We start from the raw sequence: 23466 nt of genomic DNA on the forward strand, positions 1-23466 counted from the left end.
ATATTTCAGAATCTCCTCTCTTTGCAGTCCAAATGGAGACGATACATTTTTCCACTGAAGGTTTGAATCGGGCAGCCATTTTCTCCTCCTCCTGCAGCAGAGGGCGACCTCAGCCCAGTTAGTCCCCACTCACAGTGAACCTCTCTTGGAAACAACAGGACCGGCCTCCCTCCAGCTGGGATCAGCGTGCAGCAATGCACCACTCAGTTGCATAATGTCAGAGTAGTTCGAGAGCGGCAGTAAGATGGTCAGAACGGGAGTTCATAACTGTCACAGAAAAGGATTAAGGCTGCCGTGCGCTCAGATAAAGTAGGTAAATAGGTCTGATCGGTGCTCAGGGGAGAGAAGCAGGCAAACAGGTCAATAATCAGTTCACTTCAGGTGCGTGGGAACTGCAGGCCAAGGACAGAAACCGCATCATGTGTTTTTGGGAGAAGAGGGGTGAAGGATTTTTCCAGAAGATCTGAAGTAGATCTGTTGAAAGACAAAACTCTGTGTGGCATAACCAAAGGAACCAACGCAGGCAATAAACCCAAAACCTCTTCAGTACCGTCGGTCACTGACAAACAACCTAAAAAAAATTGGTTTTTATGCTGCTTTTTATTCCTCTCACGGCTGTAAAGCTGATCTGGGGGGTGTTTTCATTAATCAGTGGACCACAGTCATCTTCTGTTTTAATGAGGTTAATGAAAGCACGTGCACACACACACACACTTTATCTAACATCTATTGATCATGGAGAATTAAACATGACTGATTGACCAGCAGGCGTGTGTGACAGTGTCTTTATTGGACTGGCCCACCATATTATGTACATACATATAGAGATTCCCCCACCCCGCCACATACAGCCCCATCCCAACACCCATTACCAGCAGGTTACCATGGAAACAGGCTCCTCCACAGTCACTTCCTGATCGTCTTTGGATTCCTGCATCTATCCATCTGTGCCCTCCCCCCTCCCATGCTTCTCTCTTTGAATGAGCACCATCCCTCCTCCACACACACACACACACACACACACACACACACACACACACTCATTTGTACAATATGTTACAGCCCTGGCAGATGGGAACCATACATTGATATGGATATATATATTTTTTTTTTTTTACTGAATAATATGACAAAAACGTTTACATGTGAGAAACTGTCATCCAATTTATACCATAATTCACATAAACACTGAGGCAGTGGAGGCAACGCAGCACGCATAAACAAGTGGAGGTTTAAACATTTAAATGAGCTGTTTCAGTATTATAGACACCTTTTCTCCCTACATTTTGCTTAAACATCACATCTTTAATGCCGTATTTTGATCGTTAGCACCCTGAAATGTGACCTGAAATGTACAATGCCCTCCTCCATATAATTAAGAATACACTTTCAATTGCTATAGAGCTTTCATCAAATTAAAGGTATAGTTGCATGTTTCTATTAAAAAAGCACAAACATGAAAATTTGGATGAGGCCTCAAGAGTATTTCAAGTTACTTTTTTCACAACTGGGCCAATTATGTACCCAGACTACAATGACTAAACACATAAAATCCTCTGAGCGTCAACACTGAGGAGTAAGTAGGTTAACACAGACTTAAATTCACTCAAAACAGCGTCTGATGCTAATTTGTACCATATCAAGTGCCTGTTCTTGATATTTTTAACCATTCCCGCCCGTTTAGTTTAAATCACTGAGAGACAGTTTTGGTTTTCTCAAAGCGAGCGTGGACAGGACCTTTGTTGAAACAATCTTTATCAAAAAAAAACAAAAAACTGGAAGCATCATCTTGTTCTGGCTTCTAAAATGTGTTGAAATGCTTCAAGCTGAATATTTTTTTAAACGCTGTCTGGTTTTCTTTTCAGGGAGATTATTTGTCTTTTTTTTGGTCATTTATCATCAATTGAGAATGTGTATTGATTCGGCGTTGATGAAAATAACTTTTCTGTCCAACTATCTGACATTTTTAATGACGCTTGGGTCATGAAACAGCCACATTTAAAAAAAGGTTTGAGTCAGATATGTCAGACAGGTGAAGGTCTGTGTTGTGCTCTTAAACCTAGCAGGGGGGCGCTCAGCTGCAACAGGATCTGTGGCATCAATAATGCAGTGATAATTGGTCAGCCTAACCTAACCCCCCCCCCCCCCCCCCCCCCCAAACCTAAAGAACCCAGTGACACCAAACTGCTCGGGCCAGCCTGGCAAACTTCAACTTCAGTTCATCAGCCCTCAGTTAGCAGAATAGGTTTTACTGATGTTCTCACCACAGCAGCCATGATGAATTTACTTCATTTCTGTTTTACATCCACATTATAATCCACCGTGTCACTTCACAGAAGCTGCACGGTGGAGAAAATGGCCAGGCTACACTGACCCACTTAGGGCTATTGTGCTGACATTGAGTGGAAAAAGTAAGCGAACCTTCTGCCTCCAAGTGTAAATATATACCTGATGTAGAGGCCCGATCAGAGCCCGTTACAGATGCTGCAGAGGACCGTCAGAATATGGCTGAGCTGAAGCAGTTTGTAAAATAATACAAGTCAAATTCTAACCAATCAATGCAGAAAACCACATGAAGCTCACATATTTTACAACATATACACATCCGGGCAACTTTATTAATCCAAGACATGTTGATTGAGCTATTTATTCATTACTAGTCAGTGGTGAAGGTGTTGTGGGTTGTGTTACACTGAGGTGGAACTATAAAATCCCCCATCATGTTTGGAGCTGGGATCAGCAAAACATTAGAACCACCTCTCAATATGACAGAGTCCCGTTCAACAAAACAGCCTCAATACTAAGCATGTAGTTAAAATAAAACCCAGCAGAGCCGCTCAAAAACAAACATCATTATTTTTTATAACGGTGGAGTGATTAAAGTGGCTACTGAGACTTTTAAATTTTGTATCACCACTAACAGATTGTTGTTTGGTCAGAGTGTTCGATCTTCAACGGGGCCACAAACAGAACTTCCTTTTGGTGCATAAAGCACAAAGAGGCATCTTGATAGACAAAAGTACATCTGAAGATGAGGCAGAGAACAATATAAGGCAACACAATCACTGACTCTGTACTGTTGTGCTTTCTGGAAGTGGTCCACCAACAGCATAAAGACCGGTTGTGTTTAAATTGAGGTTTGTCTCAGCTTACGGCGCACTTATAAGCTTTTCACCACCTTTTATGGCCTTCATCAAAAATACGGAATAAACAGATCAAATGTAATCCGTCCAGCTCCAGAAAAGGAAAACGAGTGGACTTTTTTTCTGTCAGTGTTGTGTTCATGATCAAGAATACATTTCATAATTGTTGTGATTATTGTTTAATCTACATTGGAGACTTTGTGCCTTGGTTTCAGATTTGTGTTTTCCACGGCCCTGGTATGAATAAAAAAAATCCAAATAAAAGGCATTTCTTATGAATCAGACAGAGTATAATGTGAGACAACAAGTATAACAAAGGTCATCATTCAGGCTTCGAAGCACTTCGTCTGACCCACAACAGCAAACATTATTTTCTACTTTGGTTAACTCAACACAGGTAGAAACTCTCTGACGGAGTGAACCATGAACACAAACCCGCTCTTTTACACACAAACCAGGCCAAACTGCCTCCAAAGAAAACCCAGATACATGAACTATTTACACCAGTTGAGCTCTCAGATCCGTATCGATCACAATAAAATGCAAACAGGAAATCATACAGGCCTGTATGTACAACTCAACACACACACACACACACACACACACACACACACTCTCTGAACAGTCTGGGCAGTGCAGCACTGCTGCCAGTTGTTTAAGGATAATCTGAGGCCCTTGGTCTCGAACATGCACAGGAGAAAGGGATCAGGTGGTTTCTTTCTGATGTTACACAGAGTTCCTGAGGTTCATCAGGTCGTTCCGTTTCCTGTCATGACATCATTTCCTTATTTACAACCCATTTAAGTATCTATGACCTCTACGGATTCAGCAGAGGTGGTGTCGCAGATGAGAAGTCGTCCAGGAGCAGAGGAATAAAATAAATAACAATCGTAATAATCATTTAAAAGGAAAACTCTCTGCAATGCTTCACTGCGCCGCCGTGGGCGTGGCAGTGTGACATGCTGCCAAGGAAATGTTAGAAGATGAGGAAGTGATGGATTTCCGGGGCTGGTACCTGCAATAGAAAAGGAAAAAGTGTTTTAACATATACATCAAAATAGGTTAATATGATTATCAGGCAGCATTTAGATCAGAGGCTGCGGGGCGAATAAAATTCACCTCAGATTAAGAACGGCTAGAGAGGGTGTGGCTAATCCTTAATAATCCCATTTTTAGATTAACTGAGTCTAAACCATTTACACTCATCAGATACAGGATGAGCAACAACGACTGCATTTTACATGAAAGTCATAATGACAACAAAAATATTCATATTTAAGATTAATACAAATCCTTCACTAAAAGATAAAACAAGACGGTGAGTGAGAGATTTTACGGATGAAAATAAAATAAAAAACAAACAAGTGTTTTGCATTTAGGTATTTATCAACGGGATAAATTAATTAATGAAACCTACAACAGAAATAAAAGGCCCAGAAGATGTTTTTCTATGAAAATAAGAAGAAAACAGGAATTCGTCCGGCTCACCAGGAGCGAGACTTGCGGACGCCTCTGTCCTTGGAGGGGGAGTTGGCGGCAGAGTGACTTTGGTTCGACGCTGCCTCCGTCGAGCGATCCAGCGACGCCGTGCTTGGAGGAGTCATGTCCAGCTCCAGAAACATGATGTTCTCGGCCTGCAAACACAAACAATCAGCCATCTGGATCACACTGGATCCACCTCGGTCTCCGCTGGAGGATCATCGCGTCAAGACTTTCTCTCACTCTTTAGTCAGGTTTATTTTGAAGTCCATAAATTTCACATACGAGGCCTTTAATGGAGGTTTTAACTGCGCTAACATCCCTCTAGCATGAGATGTAAGCTTGTGGCTCTGCAAAGCAAATAGGGATGATCACCAACAGAACAGGTTCACTTTTCTTTTTAATACAGGAAAGTGGAGCGTGGCAGGAAATGGGGCAGAGAGAGGAGGAAGGTGGACCAAGGAGACCTAAACATTCAGCCGTCAGGTTGACCTTTTATAAAATAACGTCATATTTCTACTACGTCTGCACCTTGTGCACAGAAACGGGGCATCTCAGCCTCAAAATCTTCTTTCACATTTATTTCCAAATTTGCTTCGGTGAACATAAATCAAACTCCCTTCAACAGGTATCCTGTCCTGTGACACACACACACACACATACCCTGTATCTGGAGTGGGCTCCCATCGCTATGGCAACCCTGGCGTACTGGCTGATGGGTCGTTTGTATCCGACTGCAGATGCAGGCCTCTTCTTCATCCGTGAGGATTTACTGAAATGAGGATCAGGACGAGGTGATCAATGAGAAACAAGTCTCAAAAGTCTATGTTGTGATTTCACATTAAAATCTCAGTTTCCACAAACAGCGTCTCTGTTTGGGTGACAGAAGAGAGAGCAGGCCTGTTACAAAGGGTCAAAGGTCATGAGCTTTGACCGGAGTCCACCACGTTTTGAGCACATCGTTTCCTGATCGAACACGACAACCCGCAGAGGGAGCGTCCCAACTGCCCCCGACACACACTGACCTTTCCCCGGGAACAAGAGGCTGAAACTTCCACTGATCCTCCTCAGGGTCAAAGGTCAGTCTGTTCATGATCTTATTCTTCTCCTCCGGAGGGATGAAGTTCTCTATGATCAGATACCTGCACGGACACAAAGAACGCCTTCAGTCTGAGGTTATATCAAAATCAATTAAAACTCTTTGTCGGGCTCCAGCTGCAGACTGTTTTTATTTACTTTTGTTTATACTGTCGTTTAGCACTGCCACCGTTACAGCGGAGCCATTTTCTAGGAAAAGGGGAAAAGTGTGCATTTGTGAATTTTATGAATGTGGGAAAAAGTTAGAATAAGTCCCCCCCCTCCCCTGCTGTGCTTTGTATAATTCCAAGGCAGAACATAAAGCACATATTTAATCAAAGCTTTTAGCATTTTAAACCTAAGCTGTGGAAAAGAGACACTGCAGTGAAAAGGAGGGAGAAATAAATTCTAAAAAATGGGATAAGTGGGTCTAAACATTGGAGGAAATGAAGAGATAGTGGTTGTTTTCTCTGGACTCACTTGAACTTGAGCTCTCTGGTGAGCTCGTTCTGAGTTTGCTCCAGCTCCTGCCGGCTCCTCACGTGCTCGTCGTTCACGTCCTGGATCTCCGCTTTGATGCACTGGAGCTTGGCGTAAAGCTGGGGAGGGAAGAGAGAGCGAGCGAGGCAAACGGAGAGGGTGAGAGGACGAACCGGTCTCCGACTCGCTGCAGCTCGGTCGCCCGTAGCAACAGCACTGGAGGCGCTGGTGTCTGCAGAAAACGGCCAGCGCTACACAAACATGGCAGCCATTCCTCCTTCACTCCTGAGCTTTCAGCCTGCTCACTCTTTGACTTCCGTCAAACACAAGTAGGTTAATCCTGACTTTAGTCCTGGTCTGGCCTTTTAGATGTCGCTGCGGTTCCAGTAAAATTTACATGCAGCTTGAGCGTAAACGTGCCCAAGAAGAAGCAGCATTTTATGTTGCAGCAACCAAACTGATTGGATATATTGTTTAAATTACGCTGTTCCAAAATGAGAAATTCAAAATAAGAGCAGAATGCTGTTGTGGAGTTTTCTGATGGACTAAAGAGCGTCTCCATGATTCATCATGTTTGGTTATTTATGATCCACTCAAATCACGGATGACACTTTTCTGCAAGCCTTCAATCTGTGTGACTGTGGTGTTTTTTAAGCTTTCAGCCAAAGCCTTGTCCACAGAGTGTATGAAATCTTTATGTTCTAATGAGCCGGTGACTGCAGCAAACGTTTGCAGTGTGATGCATTTCTTACTGAAAACTAGGAGCTTGTTGTTTGCTCGTCAAACAGCCTCCGATGATTTGATGACCTTTAGCTTTAACCTTCTGAGGGTGTAGTAAGGAAAGTCTCAGCTCATAAGAATGGAAATAAAAAACAAAAGTGTTGTGTTTAGTTTATCGATTAAATTTGAGGGGAAGAAAATAATCTAATACACCCAACAGTTCTCGTCAACAGATCCGTATTGACATGAAAGTGAGAGTGCGAGGCTGAAGTCAGCTGTCTGATGCCAAAAGGCTGAGAGCTGCCAGCCCCAGATGCTGCTGCTGCTCTGCTGTGAATACTTAATGCACCAGCTTATAAAACACTCAGCGGCTTTTATCAACCTCTAGTTCATTCATTGCTAATGAATCTTGAAAGCAAACAGCGTGCACAAACTTTGCTGAGATTTTTCCTCATCCAATTAAACTTTCTGTTCCTGATCTTTAAAATCATAAATCAGCTTCTGTTCCTCAAACCAACAACGCCATGCAGTGAGAGAAGGATGGAGGGCACACGTGTTGCATTAGGCCGTCGGGGGGAACAAGAAAAATCAACGCAGGATCATTAGTCACACTGTCATCCACATTCACACCCGTTCGCTGGGTTAGTCCTGCTGTGTCGGCCAGTGCAGAGGACCAGGAAGTGGAGAAATGCGGGAGGAGGGATTTATGAGGTTTGGAGCTTTAGGCTTCGGAGATAAGGGATCTTAGGAGTGAGTTACTGGGAGGACCTGGATAATCTGGCCGGTGAGGAGGGTTAGCATGGGAAGGCAGGGACAGAGTGACAAAGGCAGACGGAGGAAGGGGAAGGTCCAGGAAAGAGGAGGGGACGGCAGGACAAACCTTCAGGTACTGAGATTTAAGCATGTGTCCGGACGGAGCATGAGTCCGAGGCCGGGGATCATTAAGGTCCAGGTCAAGGTTCAGGGGTTCAGGGGCGAAAGAGGGATATACTCACATTAGGAACAAAAAAGAAAAAGGAAAGTGTGTGTGTGTGTGTGTGAAAACAAATCATTGTGTCCTTACTCATCTTTATAAATGATAAAGTGCATTTGGTGGATTTATCTTATGTCTGTTTTTGGATTGTGTACGCGTGTGTTCCAAATTTCTTCAGTGATATTTTACCTTCTTGAGTTTCTTGGTCTTGGCCTCCACCTCCTGTTGCAGGGACGTGAAGGTCTCTCTCAGCTCCACCGTCTCCTCGTCCTGGACCAACATCTGCTGCTGCATCTCCCTCTCTCTGCGCGTCTGAAAGCGTCAACGTGAAGGTCACCGTTCTGCCGACTGACACGTTCATACGCTGATGGAACAGCTGCCCCATCTTCTGATGGGTCCACCTGCAGTCACTCTGTATTTAACTTCAACCCTTATGTCCTGTTGTTGATGGAAAACTTTTACTTCCTTACTAGCCACAAAATGTTGAAGAAATGAAGCTGCCGTTTTAAAAACCACAATCACCGTCATTGTCACGTCTCCTGTTGGTTTTTAATAATGTTAAGATTGATAATGCCCACCAGCCGGGCAGCAGAGAAAGGCCTGGTTAATATTTATTTTTGATAAATAAGGAAAAGGCAGAACTTGGAAAGTGAAATCTAAACTGACATGGACAGTATGAGAGAATAAACAGGTGGAAATGATCGATTATAACAGCACTGACAGAAATACTAAAACAAAAATAATCTCCAGCCATAAAAGTAAACACATAAACACATTCAGTTTCCGAGTTAAAAGCCTCCGCTGGGATCAGAGGAGTCTTTACCTGCTCAGCGATCTCCTGCCGTTTCATCTCCAGCATCTTCTGCTGCTCGTTGGTGTGATCCATGATGTTCTTCCCTCCGACCAGCAGCTTGCTCTCCATCGCCTGCGACGGCGTCAAACATTTGGATTAATCATCAAGTCGCCACACATCAAACAGTTCACACTTAATGTCACCACTGTTGTGCATTGTACATGAGTACACCTTTTTTTTTCGTTTTTATAGATCTACTTTATACTTAAAAGTGAAGCATCCATCCATCTATCACTGCAGATATCACCCTTCAAACGTTTTCCAAATGTGTCGTGTGGAGGTAATCTTGACGTCTATTAAATGTCAGTTCAGCAGTGTTGCATTTTGATGTTAATGCCATTTTCATTTCCAACCAAACCTCAACATCTGTCTGATTTCTGACATCCGGTGACAGGCGGCCAAGAAAGTGGTTTGAACTAGAAATGACTAACAAACACAGCGGCTGAAAGATGTCCGTCTCAGTGCTGCTGTCGTCAGCGCAGACATTGTGCTGATGATGCGGATGCAGCTCTGACCACACCGATCAACACAACTGTAGTCAGTGACTGTATGACCGGTGAGGAATCCCTTCAGTATATTTTACTCTCATCAGAGTAAGCCTTTACATCTGTCTGAAACTTTCAAATGTAATGTTTAAAGAAGACCGACATTTACAGAGAAAGATTGATTACTTTTGATAAACAAGACAAACAATTCATCTGAAACCACAACATACCTACATGCTGATTATTTTTAGGCATTATCAGGATGGCCAGTCACACAGCTTGATGATTGACGTTGGTATTGATCCTGAGGGACGCTGATAAGGATCAGAGAGTATATTGACCTGGACGACTGAGCAGCTTCACATTTTGACAACGAAATAAAAAAACACAACTGAGATGAGCTTTTGTTTGGCTGTTTTGTTACTCCAATCGGTGAAAGAGCTGCCAACAAACACAACTGTCTCTCACACAGGCGGGAATCCTTCTTTGCCAAATGCTGTCTGCTTGTGGCCAAGTCGCAGTTGTTCAAACCAATCAGCGTGCTGTGGGGGAGGGACTACAGGCTGCGACAGAGAGGACACCGCCTTGGTATTTGTGCCTTTTGTGTGTAAACTATCTTCACAAAGACGGCAAGAATCATCTGCTGACAAGCTGAATACCTTCAGGAGCCGCTCAGACGGCAGCTTGTTGTCTCAGATTTATTTATTCCTCTACAACATCAGATGACTGACAAATAGCTCCGCCAAGTGTTTCCTGAAAGCGTTCCGGTCTTTTTTTTTTTTTTCATCCGTTTCCAACGAAGCCTTCCCGGATTGTTCTGTTTAACAAACCACCTGGCACATCAGGTTAGGTTTTCCTGCTTCTGGGCTTTACAGTTTCTTTTGAAATCAAACAAAACACAACATGTCACTTAACTCCAGCTCTGCCATCTGTACGCGACAACAAACAAACAGTAGACCACCCGCTCGCTCCTTCTCCAGCTGAGCTTGGGATGTCAGTTTCACAGCAGTTAGAAAAACTCCTGTTTCTGCACTGAATAATGGCCTGAAGCGGTTTTGTGGAACAGATGTGGGAGTGATGCTGACCTCTGACCTCTGATGTGAAACGACAAACATTTGTGTTAAATTCGTCGTGTTAGCGCATTGATTCATGAGCCAGGACCAAAATTGTGTGTTGTTAGCTCAGAACGACCTTTGATGGACAACCTGATGAACATAATCCCTTCAAAACAAAAGAAAGTGTATCTGTTGCTAACCCTGAATGGTTTCTAGTCTCACTTCTGCACTTTCAAGGGACGAAAATGATTATGATTTCAGCACTTCGGTTACAGCGTCTCAGTTTACTGTGGAGATTAAAGGCCTCGGCTTGAAGTGATGCAATCTGTCTTCCCTGCCTTTGTCTGAGAACGGATGAACGCTGGCCTGGGGGGTACAAATCTGAAGTGAAAGTAGAAACAGCAGAAGAATGAGAGATGAGAAACAGGAAGAGGGCGAGAGGAGAAGAAAATGTAAAAGAGAATAAAGAGGCCCGAGGAGGGCAAGCAGGGGCCACGGCCATTTTATACAGGCCACATTCCAGTCTCAGGACTTTATACAAAAAGACCGTGTGTGTGTGTGTGTGTGTGTGTGTGTAGCCTATACATGCACATACCACACTGTCCACTTGATTATAGGAGCAAACACACACACACACACACACACACTCATGCAGAGAGTACAGTGGAGTCCTTTAGAGTCGATGCGTCTGCAGCAGGTTTTTACAGAAAGCCTCTTTGTTTTGAGCTGTCTTTGTGTCCGCTGTGTATTTGTGTGTGTGTGTGTGTGTGCGTGTTTGTGAGACTGCCTGGTTTGCTGCTCTTTGTGTTTTGTCATATTCTTTTTCAGGTTCATTAAAAGGGCTGATTCATGTCAGAGATTTTCTCTCTCTCTCATGCATCCTATGTCCTCTGTCTGCGAGGAATCAGATTATTTAAATCACCGGTACTGATAAACACAACACACACACACACACACACACATTTGTAATCTTTCATGTTTCTAACAGAGTGTTGGGAGGTGAAGCCTCGGATTTAATGACTAATCGAACAGGGAACAACAGCCTGAGGTGAGCTCTTCCAGGGGCAGCTGATCAGATCTGGAGCTGAAGATACGGCCTTGTGCGTTTATTAGTTTTTCACCATGTTGCTGTTTTTGACATTTAAAATGATAGCAGTGTGTGTGTGTATTTATACTTAGTTAAACCTCTCTACATGTATGAGCGCAGGCGATGAATAAAAGGTCATATAAAGATAAAGGAGATGACTCAATGTGACATTTGAATTGATGATTTGGAAAGAACTCATCTATCAAAGAGTTCACAGCAGTCACAGGGTGATGAGTGCGCAGGGCAGATTTTCAATCAGAGTATTTGAAAAAAACAAAAAACCTCCAACAAAGCAAATGTGGGCGTCGTGTTTTTGATGTTCAGGTCTGCGCTGGTGAGACGGAGGTGAAGGGCAGGAGGAGCGATGACGCAGTCACATAACTCTTGTCATTTGAGTCATTAGACACCAACAGACAGCCACAGTTGTCCGCCGCGTCACTACGAACCTGACGTCTCACTGTTTTGTGCTGAAGCTGTAAAGCAGCTTTCATAAACTCTCCAGATGTGAGTCAGTCTGATTTTGAGCTACTTTTCGCTGATTTAAGGCTCTCCAGCTTCTCCACACCAAGAAGAGGTGGAGAAAATTTCACTTAAGAGCTCGATGAGACGAGACGCGTCGTTATTCTGCTGCAGTTTTCCCTCAACCAATGAGAAGACCTGAAATAGCAGCAATAAGAACAGCATATCTCGTTGTAGTACTTTTCTACTAAAATAATATTTGTGTACTTGCTTACTTCCCACTGATGCAGCCTTGTCTGTTTGCGCTCACATGATCAGAATTATTAGACATGCTGTGTATTTTAGTGTCTGTGAGCTGATTCTGGGGGATGAAAACTAAAATGGAGAAGAAAACTGAAGCGTTCAAAATTAAATTTATCTTTTCTTGGAGGTCATGTGCAGTCAAGTGCCAGCCTGATTATTTGGCTGTGACTGATTCATATCCTGACAGGAAAGTGAGGAGAATGGGAAGTGCTGCATATTGAGCTGGTTCGTCCGCCATCAGGCAGCCAATCACAGCGGGACCTGGAGGCCTGCGGGGAGCGAGCGGGCTATAAATACAACGTGACGACAACAGGTCTCATGTGAGCCGCTGAAGATGAGAGGAAGAAGAAGAGAAGAGAGAAAAAAAATAGAAAGAAGAAAAGACAAGAGACACAGCAAGAAAAATGAGAGGATAAAGGTCGGGACGGAGCTGGGAATCTGTTTCACATCAGAGGACACAACTTAAAGCCAACGACGTCCATACCAATCTTCACCGTCAGTCGAATCCGGAGTCGAACACACTCAGTGATGAGAGAGATCAGAGATCAGCCCAAACTCCAAAAGAAACGCCATACGCACAACATTCATGCCACTTCGTGCAGCTGTGCGTACAGATGTGCATGTTTATCTTTGATTCTCAGAGATCAAAAAAAGATGTGTGGATAAGAGCATGGCATGGAGAATAAAGAAATATTTTCTAGAATAATCAAACTCCCTTAAGATGAAAACAAGACGCTGTTGCTTTACACAGCTGGTATAAAAATCATCAATTCATTATTCATGTGTTGTGATAATTGCTTTGAATGTTTTATGAGGATACAGCGGTTACATTTGTGAAATATCACATCTCGCTTCTATCCAAAATGTCAATTTCCAATTTTTCTTGACTTGTTTGTTTGCAGTTTTACAAGATAAAGAAACATGCTCAGATATTTCTGTGTTGGGTGTAGAGTTGTGAGAGTGATTAAAGAAATGGCTTTCTCCTCTGATCCCATGACTTAAACATGTGTACACTCACACACAGTTTCATCAATATTTCAGCGACACAGCAGGGATGAGCTCTTTTCTGTTTATCAGAAGATCCCCCAACACAACGAGACAACTACAGACACGCAACAACAGCTGCCCACGTCCTCCCAACGCCGCTCCAACGCCGCAGACACACACGGGACGGTGTTACACCTACAGCTGCAGAGGACGGCATCCTCATCCTACATCACTCGTTTCTCTCCTCTAAAGCGTCACAAAACAAATCTGATAGTTTCGACAAAGGCCACCAGCACACTGACCTCTTCGCCAAAAGGACCGACCCCAAAGACTTCTATCAAGCTCCTCATCAACCCTAACCCACCCTGCAAATACACATTATGTATAAATGTGTCTCCTTATATTGATATTTATACACTCACAACAATGTACTTTATATACTGTAATTATTTATATACCCTGTATTTATTATAACACTGCTCAGGTATTCTGATTATCGTCGGCACAATGACAAACAATAGATGCATTCTGTTCTCTTCTACTCTATAAGCCCCCCTCTGTCCAGGCTTTTTCTCCTCTAATTAGACAGGAAGGGAGCTACATAAACAGGACACAGACATCCTATCCATACAGCCATGTATCTGTGTGTGTGTGTGTGTGTGTGTGTGTGTGAGTCACGCCAGCAATCTTTCCAATGAAGCAGCGGGCATTGTTTTCTGCCCCTGAACTCTGATTGGCTGAACTTCAGCTGGCAGGATGTAGGAAAAGCCTTGATGTAGAGTCGACGTCCATTTGCTCCGATAACACAAAAAAAAAAAAAAAGAAAAAGAAGTGAAGGATTACAGGAAGTTTTAATTGGTCCAGAGACTGTAAACGCTCTGTGGCACCGGCGTGTTTTAATGCTGTAACAGTCGTCCTGCCTCGTGCAGACCTGCTGACGATGCAACGTTTACTTCAGGCTCCTCACCAAATAAATCAGAAGACCAAAAGCATCAGATAGAAACACAGATTTTATCTGGGCTGCTTGGCACAGAGGACTCATTTGACATCATCCTCCTGTTATCGCAGATAAATATTCCTCACTTCGATCCAACTTTCCGAGTACTTGTAGCAACACTGACGAAGGTGGCCCAGATCTCTCAGATCTGAAAGCTCGTCCGTCATTCATGCCCCAAATGATCAGGTTAAAAACCAAAAGGTCACAGAAACTGAGACTTCAGCAACAAGTTTGATGTGTGAACTTTGGTTTTTAAAACCAGCCTGGATGAGAAGTGCTCACGAACTGGAAATTCAAAGTTGGTGTGACGTGACTGAAAGCTTCCTCAACAGGCCGTGGGGTGAAAATGTGACTTTAAAAGCAGCTAGGATTAAAACTAGAAGTGAGCATCCGTTAATTCTTCTAAAAATAAAACTAGCTCAGACGGATTGAGCAGTTTTTATGACGATGAGGAGCAAGAGAAAGACTGATCAGTCAACTGTCCACGGCTCGGACGCAGCACCCTGATCACGCTGACTGTGTCGCAGTCGATAAGATCACGAGAACGAGCAGCTGCAGACAGACTCGCTTTTGTCTCAGTTTTTGAGTGGCACACACACACAAAAAAAAAAAAGGCAGCCACATCTGTGCAGCTGAGCGACGCAGCTGCTGTCGGCACATCGTCCCTTTTTAACTACAGAGCGGAGCCTCGTCAGTGTGGGTGAGTCCTGATGGGCGGAAAGAGATGAGCACCACGTTTTCAAACCAAATGCCGACTTTCCCGCTGGGAAGTTTTTCTGGAGTTACGGCTGTTGCTAAAGACGATTCAAAAAGTTGAATGCACTTCATCATCCTGTGAGATGTCCACAAAAAGGCAGACACAAAGAAATATCTACAATATCGGCCACAACATGAAGACAGCAGCAAAGACGAGGCTGAAATTAAATCAGCTCCTTCTCAAACGGTTCTGATTTCTCTTTTCATTTTGGTGACAGAAAGTGAAATAATTCTCAGTTTCAGGAAGCACATTCTCTCAGTTAAACTTTATTTTCTATCAATCAGCATCATAAACCTCCAAGTTTGAATTAAGATCTCCGGAATCTGCTTCAAATTGCTGCTCACGTTCACAGTGGTGAGTATTTCTTTGGCCTGAAAGTCCCTCAGGACAAATAAACCTTTGTTGTATGCGACCTCACAGTCGACTCTCCTCACACGTTATGGAAGAGAAAGCATTCGGGCACACGAGTCCGAGCTGGTGGCGTCTGGAACGGGAGGCCGGTGAGCTCACGGCGCCCTGCAGAAACACCAGCTGACCCGGCGCAGCTTCACACGGCGGCTTTCTGACCTACTTTTATATATGTTGTGTGTCTGCGTTGTGTGACAGAGAGGAAAGCAGAGATGTGATCTATAACTGGTGATTTTTTTTTTCTCCCTCTCTCATTCTGACTCTTTGCCCAGGAGCCTCTTTCTCATTGGTCTGGAGTCTTCAGACGACCGTCTGTGATTGGTGGGTGAATATCAGTGACAGCCAATCAGAGGACAGCTAGGCTGGGGTCTACTAAACTGGATCACAACAGTGATTTTTGCTTGGCTTGGACACACGTTTTAATCATTAGTCACACTGGCTGTTAAATATTATTTTTTATTGTCTGTTATGACCTATTTTTCTTTTTCATCGTGAATTGTAGATTTCATGTAAATGCAAATTATATATACAACAACAGTTTACAGACCAACAACAGGAACAAGCTTTAACTGGATTAAATCAGCTTGTTTTGGGCTTTTAGCTGAATTTCTTGGCAAAAAGAGAAAAAGAGGAAGTCAAATGATAATTCCTTTCAGTTTTTAACACCAATGAATCTGTTGCTTGCCTGATAAATATGGATTTGAGCTTTCTCAGGTTTCCTTTGAAAGCACTATCAACAAAGTGATGCATCAAAGGCAGGAAATTCTTCTTCTCCCTAACCATCGTCGTCCTCTGGGGAAGAGGAGGAGGAGGACAGTCAGTTTTGCAGATTTTTTGCACCACCATCACTCTGTGCATCCCCGCAGCCTGCACCAAACACTTTAATCGTCCTTCCCTCCCAGCTTTGTCTACCCAAAGGTGCCAAATATGAAGGGCGTCACGCAGAAAGGTACATGAGAGTGGTTGGTCAGGATCAGGATCATGGGACTTCCCCAGACCTCACAAAGAAAAAGTGCCCGAACTCACGAAGCGATAACAAACGTTTGCTTGTGTTGCTCTTAAAACGAAGACGTCGGCACAAACGCTCTGACATTTTTTGCTAATCCGAGCGATTTGAAAACGTTTGCTCTGAGTGTGTGCTGATCGGTGCATTTTCTAAAAATAAAGAAAATATGCAGCTTTGGCTTTTTGTTTCTTTGCTGCCATCAATATTAAAGCAAATTATTCTGTAAATGTACGAGCCCCGTTGTGTTGTCCATATCCGGCATGTTCCCAAAACCAAATAGAAAGGTTTCCATTGGAATCATTTTTAGTCAATTTAAGCATATTTTTTCCATTTTCCTGTAATTCATGTTCTGATGTTCTGTGAATTTTGGAAAAATTTGGAGCTTTTATCTTCTTTTTAACCCGATCAGGTTTTGGTTTTTATTCGGTTCAGTGAACATCAGATTTATTATTTTCTGTATGACTTTGCATAGATCTGCAATGCCTAAAAAAATCCCGACAGTGATCTGGAACATGTTGCTGCTGTAGGAGAGTCAAACAGATCAATGTGACCGCTGAGAACGCTTTCAGCAGGCCGCCGTGCCGTTCTCCCGCATTACATGCAGACTTGTTAGACGTTGGGGAAACCAGAACATTTCCTAAAGTGTAAAATCTCTGTGTGTCGCTCCTTCTGCCTACACACCCCGCCTCTGCTCTGGGAGCTGTTAGAAACACTCTGGTCGGAGAATTCAAACCAAAAATGTCACAAATGAAACAGAAAATGAGAATGTGAGCATGTTTTCTCTTTTAACCCGTTTAGATCCACATCAGGGCTTTATGTTTTTTTCCTTATAAAGTCGCTTTCATTTCTTCTGAATGTCACCAAGTCTCCACAGAATCGGAATCAGCACAGCCACTAATTATAAATGTCATTCAATAAAGACTGTTTGCTGTATTTGGGAATTGCTTCGAAGGCATTTTGAAGTTTTTATCTTTTTTTCATCATTCTTTTGAGCAATAATGATGAAAAATCTGCCACAAAGCCTCCCAAAGCTCTAAATGTTTTATTGTCCACGTCTTCGTCTTCATTCTGTCACTGCAACAAACTCGACCAACTCTCTGTTCTCTGTCAGAGCAGAAAAATACACAACATCACCCACCGGAGCCAATAGGAGTGTCCGATATAGAGGCGTGACTTCAGCCGTCACAGCAAAGATGGAGGATGAGAACTGTCTGACAAAACAGGACTGCTCCTCTAAAAGAGTCAGACCGAACCAGCTCAGACCATCAACGCTCAGAAGACGGCGTGATCAGGACTAAAGGCAGAGGTGACACCGACGGTTCATTTTCCCTCCTCGCATTAGCGCCTCGGGCTGCAGCTCAGCAAACCCCCCCCGACGTGTCTCCTGTTGGACGGTCCTGGCAGCGCTGGGAGCTGCAGTCGTTCTGCACGGGTGACTTATCGACTGGATGCCCTCATGAATCAGAGCGAGTCATTGATGCGGCTCTGACTCAGCCTTCGGCAGCCGGCTGTGTTTTTGGGAAGGACCGACATTTTTAACTCCAACAATCACAGCCCCTGTTTGGACATATGAGACAGCCAGACAACAGGCACACAAACACACACAGTGCCAGTCACTGGAGCCAGTTACAGCAGCTGTTTGTGAAGTTTAAACACAAAATAGTGCCGATGTAGAGGGAGAGTTCAGTGTGTGTGCTGAAGAAAGTAAAAAAATATTAGATTTATATTAAAAGTGATTTTGTTTGCATGCCTTTGTCCTTGTTTGGGTGCAAATTAAAGAAAATATTAATTTGTACTTTTTTTTTAAATGCTCTACACTCCCTGCACATCTTTACACACAAAAACATCCTCATTATGTTCGCTGAGATCAGCTGACTCATTATTTTATCTCCAGTCGGAGATAAACATACTAAGTCAATCCAAACAGTAACACTAATATCAGACATCGAAGAAGTTTAAATTGTAGGATGTCTTTCAGAACCCTGTTGGTTCAGTATCAGTAATTAGACGCAGAGATCGCAGGGTGAGTTCCCATAATGTCACTTAATGACGGATCATCAGATTATCACACACGATAATCCCTGGACTGCATGTCCTTAATCTAAATCCTTCAGATGAGTGTGTGTGTGTGTGTGTGTTTGAGGGTTTCTATGAATCTGAAGTCTTTTTTTTTTGTGTGTCACACAGATTATCAGAGCGGACATTCAGTTTTTTTCAACATGCGTCACAATCGATCTCCAAACGAGTTTCAGCGGACCGCGATGTGAGATTATTTTCCCGCCTGCTGGACGTGCTGCTTCTGGAAACGCCAGAAGGTCACTGATGTCACTGACTTCACTGATTTCATTCATATATCTCTTCTGTGAGGTTGGAAATCTTCATCTTCAGGCTTCAGGTTTGGCTCTTGGAGGTTATTGAAGGTGTTGTGTGAATGTGATTAATCCAGAAAGTAATGAGGAAACGTAATTGTTGCTCTCTGATGCTGACTGATAATTACCTGCAGGTTTTTTGTTCACAAGCTAAAGAAAGGATTGCTCCTCTTTTGTCCTGATGAATTAACTGAGAGTTTGATCCCGATCAAAGCCGCCTAATGCTGTCAATGGGAAAATGAATGGGATTCCCACTTTTCTATGCAGATAATTGTTGACACTCTTTGTGTAGTTTGTGTGTTGCTCTGTTCTTTGACTATTCACTTCATATTTGACCCTTTGTGTGTTTTTGTCAGTGAGCTGCGGCAGAAAGAAAGGAGGAATAAAAACCACCTGAATCCGGACTCAGGTTTAAACTCTCACCTTGTACTTGGCGGTGAGCTGCTCGGTGGCTTCCTGCTCCTTCCTCAGATCTCCCATCATCCTCTCCTTCTCGCCCAGCAGCCTCTGCTTCTCCTCGGCCAACAGGAATCTGTCCTCTCTGATGGCCTCCTTCTCCCTCTCCAACCGCTGCTCCTCCAGCCTCACGTAGTCCTCCGCTTCCTTCTCCACCTCCTCCTCCTCCTCCTCCTCCTCCGTCTCCCCATCTCTCTCCCAGACCTCGCCCTCCACCTGCTCCTTCTTCTGTTTGCTCCTCCACTTCCTGTGGTTGAGCTGAGCCCTGAGGCGAGCGATCTCCCTCTGAAACTCCCGCAGGAGAGCGTCCTTGGGGTCCTCGTTGACTTTCGGCTGGTTCTGGATGTTCTTGGCTCGGCTGGCGTAGCGGAGGGTGGTGATGGTCTCGTCGTAATGCTGGGGTGCCGGGCCTAAGGTGGCGACCATGACCGTCTTTGCGTTACCGCCCAAAGAGTCCTGCAACAGGCGGGTAAGCTTGGAGTCCCGGTAGGGCACGTGGCCACTGCGCCCATCTGCTAGAGCCGAGATGACGTTCCCCAGGGCCGACAGGGAGAGGTTGATCTTTGCGGCCTCTTTCAGGCGCTCCCCCTGGACGCCAGTCTTGGCTTGGCGCTCGCTTCCAGCCAGATCCACCAGGTTGAGGCGTCCAACTCGAATGTGTTTCCTCCCATCTGGTCCGGGCTGGCTGCACTCCACCGTGATCAGGAACAAAGCGTGGGACCTCGACGAGTGCTCGTTCATGTCTGTGGCTCCAACCGCCCTCGCCTGGTTGCCCACGTTCATCACCTCCTCGATCTCCTTGATGCTCTTGCAAACACACGACGTCAGATCCCGGACGTAGACCCCCGTGTCTGGACTCTCTCTGAGCTCCAAGGCTCTGGCGTTGGCGTGGTTGGGATCGAGAAGATCTCGAATCTCCTCCCGATAGATCTCGAGGTAGGATGCCCGCACCAGGTACTGCTTATCGGACTGCGAGCGGGAGATGTGCGTGAAGATGTGGTCGAAAGCGTTGGGAATCACGCCCCGTTTCTCTGGGTCCAACCAGGCCCCCTGCATGGTGTACGTCTTTCCGGTTCCAGTTTGGCCGTAGGCAAATATGGTGCCGTTGAAGCCTGCGAGCACCGAGTCAATCAGAGGCCGCACGCTCTCGTCGTACAGGTCTCGCTGCTTGGAGTTTGCATCATAAACTGCATCGAAGGTGAAGGTTTTCTGGGGCTCGCTGGCTGGCGCCCGAGGGTTTCTGAGGATGACCTGTCCGAGCCGCAGGTCCATCTGCACGATGCCTCCTGCAGGCCCGTTGGACTCCTCTCTGCGGTTCAAAGGGCGGCATCGAACCACCACCTTCACCGACTCGCTGCTCTTGCTCTTAGACATGACTTCTCTCTGATTCTTCTAACAAGATGAATTCAGAGAGACGCTCTCGTGAAAACGGGCTGAATATCCTCCTGTCTGCTGTAACCACTGACTGTTAAATCATTAACACCAAGTTCACTATGGCTCCTTTGTCACACCAAGAAAGCCAGCAGCCACAGCACCTACTAAAAGACTTCAATGATTACCAGATATTATGGGATGCCCCTGGTTCTAATGGCTAATTCCCATTTGCTTATTGTCTGCGATGAAACAGGCAGACGGTCAGCAGATCTCCCATTTCAGTCCCGCTACACGTCCGGATTCAGTCGGTGAAAAAAATCCCCCACAGCCGGTAACACAACCGCACAATGCAGACCTCACACTCATGTCGTCCTGGTTTTAGACCCACAACACCCGGTAGGTCCGGATCCAGCCCGCCGCCGGTCCTCCGGCTCTCAGATGCTCCGGTCCGGATCTGCGGCTCCCGGTCTGTGCGGGGGGAGAGAGAGAGAGAGAGAGAGAGAGAGAGAGAGAGAGAGAGAGAGAGAGAGAGAGAGAGAGAGAGACACAACCACCACACCCCACATCACTGCGGAGTGGAACAAAGGATCATGGGAGATGGAGTTTTTGTTTCCTGCACAGGAGAGTTAATTTTTGTCCAAGGCTGCCACCAATGGACGAAATGACACCTTTAATTTATCTTTTTCTGTCTGTCGTTATTCCTGTCGAAGCTTTCACAATTCACTCATTCATCCAGGAGGATTCATATTTTATCTTATTGCACAATGTATGACAAAACGATGCAATATATTCTTTTTTGTTTTTATAGTTGCAGCAAATCAAAATAAAACACCAATGAGGTTTTGTGACTTACTTTATAAATAAGGTATGATTTCTATCATCTAGACGTTTTATGTTGCAAAACGTTTTCTAGAGTCACAAGATCCATTTTCCTGTCTCTGTTTAATTAATTTTTCTTTTTTCAATTTGGCTAATAACATTATAATTTATCTTAATCTATTTTTTTCCTGCTACCTCTAAATACAGAGTTGTTTCTTGAGGAATAGAGGACTAACGACTGAGTGATGAATTACTTAAGCTACTCAGGCATGTTTAAGATAAATCAATGTCATTGTGATTTCCAAGATGCTCTTAAAGTGGCACAAATGGAGCAGAGACCCAACGCAAAGCTGATTTGACCCCATGGCGCCACCTAGTGGAAGAACTACGGAGAACACCGTGACCTGCAGCTGGTCAAAGTCACCACAGGAGGTCAGGAGACTCACAACCGAAACACAACTGTCTCCAGGTTCCCAGTGTGGTGTCGGAGGTCACATTGTGGGAAGCTGGGCTATTCCTTCTGAAACTACCCACATTTCACCCTCAGTGCTGTTCGGGGAGTTACTGCTGACGTAGGGCGTGAGTGACCACAAAGGGGAAACACTGAGCCACATGGGGAATTTAACACATCACATTATTCCTCTTATGTGGAGGAGCCGGTTGACACAAACAGCTTCACAGCCCTTGATGTGTCACCTCTCTGTGATGTGTTTAGGCTGCCTGCGCAATTAACACTGACTACAGTCATCGTAGCTTTGTGCGGTATTTGTTGAAGTTTTGTGGAGCAGAATGGGAACTTTACCCGGCTTTGCACCGAAAACCCCCTCGAGTTGTTATGGACGAGCACACAATCAGGACCTTAGTGTGCGAGGTTAACTGTAAGTGTGTCAAGTGTGTGCTATTGTGATATTTGAAAATGGGATGTCAGGAGTATTTTTGCATTGTGAATACATTATGGCCCTGCCATTGTCTTTCTGCTGAAGGGCAAAATGCTTTCTCCTCTAAAGGTCAGTAAATCACACAGGCGAAGCTGGTTTTATATTACTTGTGGGTTTTACACCGAAATTACTCAGATTTTAACCCTGTGGAAAAATCAAGTTTTAACTGAAAACAATCATAAATACCTAGTCCCTTGTGAAAAAGACTTTAGGGAAGTTTGGCCAAACAACACAAACTAAATAACTGTATCAAAGTGGCTGGATTTGTGCCTGATGTTTCTCTAGCTTGGGTCTTTCAAAATGTGAATGCGATGCAGATTATTTTGTGTGGACTGGCTTTATGTCCATCTTGTTTCAACTGAAATAATTTAATTTTGTTTTTATTTCTGTTTTTTTTTTTGTGTGTAACAGTGATCATACAAAACAAAAGCTAATTTACATTCCCCTGACTGTTAATCAAGGAGAAAACAATCCCTTCAGGGGACAGGGGATGTTTGCTTCAAAAAGTACATCACCAGCAAACTGGTTTATTGGTTTCTTGTTTCAGTTTCACAATAGAATAAAAGTGCTGTAACTGCGGATGAAAGCTGCATTTTCTCCAAGATGAACACAAGGATGGGGCGCCTAGCGATCAACATGCATACCATTTACTGTTGCTCAGCTCTTCCCCCCTCCCTCTCAGCCCTCATTTCCTGTCACCTCTCAGCCATCCACTGTTGTTTGAAGAAAAAATGCTGCTCCAAAACACAAAAAAAAACCCAAAACAAAACGTGACTTTACTTGTGAAACAGATACACATGAAGGCAGACTTTTTCCCTTAAATGTGCATAACTATCTCTGCCAGAATAGTGAAGATTGTAGAGATTTGCAATGAAGCTGCAGGCAGTTTTTGAGTGTGTGGGACGAACCCTGGGGCCCCATGCAGCAAAATTTAGGGAATGCACACAGATCTGGGAAGATTTCTGTGTGAAGACATGATTTATTAGCGTTACAAACATTGCTTCACTGAGGAGAAGGAGAAAAGCAAATTTACCCAACTGGGATCAATAAAATCTCATCTTATCTTAGAAAATGGGCTAACATAAAAAATATTAATTACCTTTACTTATCCAACAGGACTTTAAATGAAAGCCTAAAGAGAATCGGACTTCCATAAAGCCTTTACCCCATACCAACCTTTTAACCTCTGTACCATCTGTTTCAGTCCATGCACAGACTCCTTTGTGTTGAGATGTCTGTCT

The 23466-nt window shown here is 44.2% G+C and overlaps 1 protein-coding gene across 2 annotated transcripts; it reads right to left on the reverse strand.

The window, feature by feature from the left end:
- Nucleotides 1–2179: 2179 nt before the first annotated feature.
- kif3ca (kinesin family member 3Ca) lies at nt 2180–23458 on the reverse strand. 2 transcript variants are annotated; one of them, XM_029496661.1, is made up of 10 exons: nt 23402–23458; nt 19062–20936; nt 8696–8797; nt 8062–8184; nt 7780–7788; nt 6180–6298; nt 5648–5764; nt 5286–5394; nt 4632–4777; nt 2180–4158 (listed from the first exon to the last, which is right to left on the reverse strand). In XM_029496661.1, the coding sequence occupies exons 2-10, from the start codon at nt 20466–20468 to the stop codon at nt 4071–4073; spliced, it is 2220 nt and encodes a 739-aa protein (XP_029352521.1). In that variant the 5' UTR covers nt 20469–20936; nt 23402–23458; the 3' UTR covers nt 2180–4070. The 2 variants fall into 2 exon arrangements, with proteins under 2 accessions (XP_029352521.1, XP_029352522.1); XM_029496662.1 differs by lacking the exon at nt 7780–7788.
- Nucleotides 23459–23466: the final 8 nt, after the last annotated feature.

The sequence above is a fragment of the Echeneis naucrates genome, chromosome 24 (assembly GCF_900963305.1).
Source record: "Echeneis naucrates chromosome 24, fEcheNa1.1, whole genome shotgun sequence".
NCBI classification, from domain to species: Eukaryota; Metazoa; Chordata; class Actinopteri; order Carangiformes; family Echeneidae; genus Echeneis; species Echeneis naucrates.

Coding starts and splice junctions, on each gene's coding strand:
- kif3ca (XM_029496661.1), bottom strand. CDS start 20,468: ATGTCTAAGAGCAAGAGCAGCGAGTCGGTGAAGGTGGTGGTTCGATGC. Junction 5,395..5,647: donor CCTCTTGTTCCCGGGGAAAG/GTCAGTGTGTGT, acceptor TCCTCATTTCAG/TAAATCCTCACGGATGAAGA. Junction 4,778..5,285: donor GAGCCCACTCCAGATACAGG/GTATGTGTGTGT, acceptor TTGTGTTTGCAG/GCCGAGAACATCATGTTTCT.